This window comes from Brassica oleracea, chromosome C6 (assembly GCF_000695525.1).
Source record: "Brassica oleracea var. oleracea cultivar TO1000 chromosome C6, BOL, whole genome shotgun sequence".
NCBI lineage: Eukaryota > Viridiplantae > Streptophyta > Magnoliopsida > Brassicales > Brassicaceae > Brassica > Brassica oleracea.
Genome location: NC_027753.1, coordinates 6,653,544 through 6,657,023, shown reverse-complemented (window position 1 = coordinate 6,657,023; position 3,480 = coordinate 6,653,544). Strand labels below are relative to the sequence as shown.

The 3,480-nt window shown below is 39.7% G+C and overlaps 1 protein-coding gene across 1 annotated transcript; it reads right to left on the bottom strand.

Annotated features, from left to right (window-relative positions):
* Nucleotides 1–2,822: 2,822 nt before the first annotated feature.
* LOC106297336 lies at nucleotides 2,823–3,392 on the bottom strand. Its single transcript, XM_013733598.1, has one exon. It carries the CDS (start codon nucleotides 3,390–3,392, stop codon nucleotides 2,823–2,825), a length of 570 nt encoding a protein of 189 aa, XP_013589052.1.
* Nucleotides 3,393–3,480: the final 88 nt, after the last annotated feature.

The window sequence follows — 3,480 nt, the reverse complement described above, 5'->3', positions numbered from 1 at the left end:
AAAGGTATGAAACTCTATCTCCACTTCTTTTTAGAGTTTGAAAATAGAAAGGTAAAAGGTAAATTTTTTGAGTTAGTTAGGATGTTTAGGCTTCAATCATGTGTTAAGATGATGATTAGAGAAGATTTTGTACACAATCATGGCTTAAATCATATTTTTGGGATATATTTAGGAATTTTAGGTATTGTTTTTTTAAAAAAAATCAAAACACCAGAAAATTGAAATTATTACAGTGAGAATGCTAATTCTTTGACATTGGTTATTGATAAAGTATTAAGAGACATTATTTAACTGAGCTGTGATATTTGTTATTAATAGATATATGTTGTATTGTATTCAATTTTAAGGTATGGAGTTGGAGTTGCCTAATCGTTTATATGGTGAGGGATTGGAACCTCAGGTTAGGAAGATTAATAACAGCTGCCGACTAAAACTTTTCGAGTTGCTGAAAGAAAAAATGGAGCTAGAATTCGATGAAGTTATGAAAGATCTCATTTTTTCACAGATTATGGTTATCCAGAAGAATGATCTAAAGTTTTCGGCGAGGTTGGTACACTCTTTCTTGTGTAAGGAGTTGATGACAAGCAAGAGACATGAGAAGTGGTTCACTTTCGCTAGGAGACCTCTGTGCAAGAGTATCACTCTGCGTTTTGGATTGCAAGAGTATCATGCTGTCACTGGTCTGAAAGTGAAGCGAGAGAATAACAGTGGGTTAGTGACATGGAAAGATGATGATGGTTTTTGGAGCAAGCAGATAAAGACAAATGGAAAAATAAATTTGCAGATATAAAAAAGAAGCATTTGGAAGAGAGCAATACATGGACTTGGGTTGATAGGGTGAGACTGATATATCTTTGCGTTATTATGGGTGTGGTGATGGGGAAGGATGAGAAGGTGAATATCCCTCATCAGTACTAATGATTTGATTGTTTGTAGGGGATTTTGCATTCATTCATGGAATCCAACATAGATGGAGTGGTCCTTTTGGCAACTGATTTTGTACAGAAGGATGAGAAGAAAGATGAAAGAGTATATCGCATTTTGGATATGATCAATAGCAAACATGATTGGAACAATCATGTTTGGGTAGTAAAAGAAGCTACGAACTCTGAATTTGAGGAATCTGGCGAAGAATGTTGATGGCACAGCTGATGTTTCGGGAAGAAACAAGAGAAAGCATGTAGACCGAGGAGCAGAGTCAAGGAAGAAGAATGTTTTGTGCCACCTAGCTGCTTCATCAAAAGGGAATATTGACCGAGGATGAAGCGCAGCTTATTCACTACGGGCTGCCATTAGCTCTCAGGCCGACGTATGACGTTGCAGATGAACCTCCAGCAGAGCTTTCGGTAAACATGGGAGCATTGTTTGCTCAGATGTTGTTTGAAAGGAAGTTTAGGGGTCTTCGTCCTCTTGACAGGAAGCCTTTGGAGGAGTCTATTGGCAGTCTACTTACTCGGATCTTCATGCACCATGTTATTGATCTTTTGGATACTCCTTGTGTGGATACGATTGACAGATTTGATGCCCAGTTCTTCCTAAACACCAAGATCCTTCACTCTGGTAAAATTTACCGTTTTACAATGCCTGATGGGAAAATCCTTCATTGCAAGCTTCCACAACCCGCTATCACATCTCTGACTTCTGTGGAGAACATAGAGTTCATGCCTCCTGCTGAAGTTCTTTACACGCCTCCTCCACCAGCTTCAAAACGTCGTTGTGGTTCTTCTTCTTCTGGTCCTGCCCAGACACAATGTGAGGATGACACCATCCCGGATATCTCAGTCGATCATACTCCAAACCCTTCCATGGAGTATTTGTTACCACCATATACTGGTCAGTTTGATTCTGGAGCACCACCATTAGATGGTACACAGCAGCAGCAGTTCGCATGGACTGCCGATACATTAGACAAGCTCTCGACGATGATGCAGACTGTGTGGGGTGCACTCGCAAAGATTAGATGTCCACCTACTCCTTCCTGCTGCCGCGCTCCAAGCTGGTATGACTAGAGAACGCAGAAAATGAACCATCTGATGAAGCAACCGATGCAGAGCGAGGTTCACGCCTCCATAGGAGCAGACGAGCACCAGGACAGAGTAGGAGCTGCAGTCCTGACGACCACCAATGATCAGTATCAGTTATATCTTTCTATTGTATTCCACCAGTTTATTAAAATTTTCTACGCATTTCGAATTCGGATCTGGGTTGTTTTCATGTTTTATATATCCAGTTTAGATTATAACTTTTATTAATTATATAACTTATAGTAAGTTATCATTCTATTAAGTATAGTCATGAAGGAGAAGATAAATGGAGGTTTTAATCCTATTCTCTCTATTTTGCTGAGTTAAATTCGGTTCAAATAAGATTTATCAGAGTACGGGATCGATCGTTTCATACGGCCGATAAATCGATCCAAATAGTCGATCGATCCAAATAGTCGATCGATCGGTCCAAATAGTCGATCGATCGTTCGGTACGAGATCGAGCTTTGCCGATCGAGAGAACTGTACCAGGTCGATCAAAAGATTGTCCGTGTTTTTGTCTGTTTTGCATATTGATCAGGATCGACCAACGGATCGACCATTCAATATACAGATCGATCGATCCAAACGTAGCGGACATCAAAGTTTGTTTAAGAATAAGCTATGAAAATTAAACAAAGTTCTCCCAAACTGAATCAAAGTTACTAAAATTCAAGCAAATGTAATCTGAAAAACTGAAACAAAATTGTCATAAACAGAAACAAAGTTACTAGAAATCAAGCAAATGAAGTCTGGAAAACTTTCACTAAATTGTGAAGAACACAACAAACAAATCCACTATATTGGCATCTTGCAAGTTGCTCTATTATGACCACCAAGACCACATCTACTGCACTTACGAAGCTGATCCCCCTGTGATCCTTGTGATGATCGGATTTTGTCTTCAACAGTTTCATATCTGCGTTTTCTATTTCTTCCAAGAGATCTTCTTGTCTCAGGCGGTAGCACTTCAGAATTTTCCACTACTTGTGGAACAGACCAACCATCTTCAGGAACTGAAATGGGATTTATGCTTTCTTGATAAGCTTCTCTCCAAGCTCCCGTGGTATACAAAAAATCAGTCAATGTATATGGTTCTCTACCAACAAAGAAACCAGCTTTTATTGCGTCTCTACAAGGGATTTTCAAGAGGTCGTACTTCCCACAAGAACAAGTCCGTTTGTCCAAATCAACAAAGCAGTCAATTGTATCGCCTTTAACAAGCAGCTGGCTATCGGTTACAGGGTAAACTCTGAAAGTTTCCCCCTTTCCAATTCTCCTATCAATCTTTTCCTCCACATTTATGGTCAAACGGTGGGTGTGCTTTGAAATCAACTTCTTACGCTTAAAAAACCAGCGTGTCAGCATTTCTCTAATACTGTCCAACAAAGGAATTACGGGAAACTCTCTCGGCGAACGCAACGCAGAATTTATCGACTCTGCAGGATTGTTTGTC

Coding starts and splice junctions, on each gene's coding strand:
- LOC106297336 (XM_013733598.1), bottom strand. CDS start 3,392: ATGCTGACACGCTGGTTTTTTAAGCGTAAGAAGTTGATTTCAAAGCAC.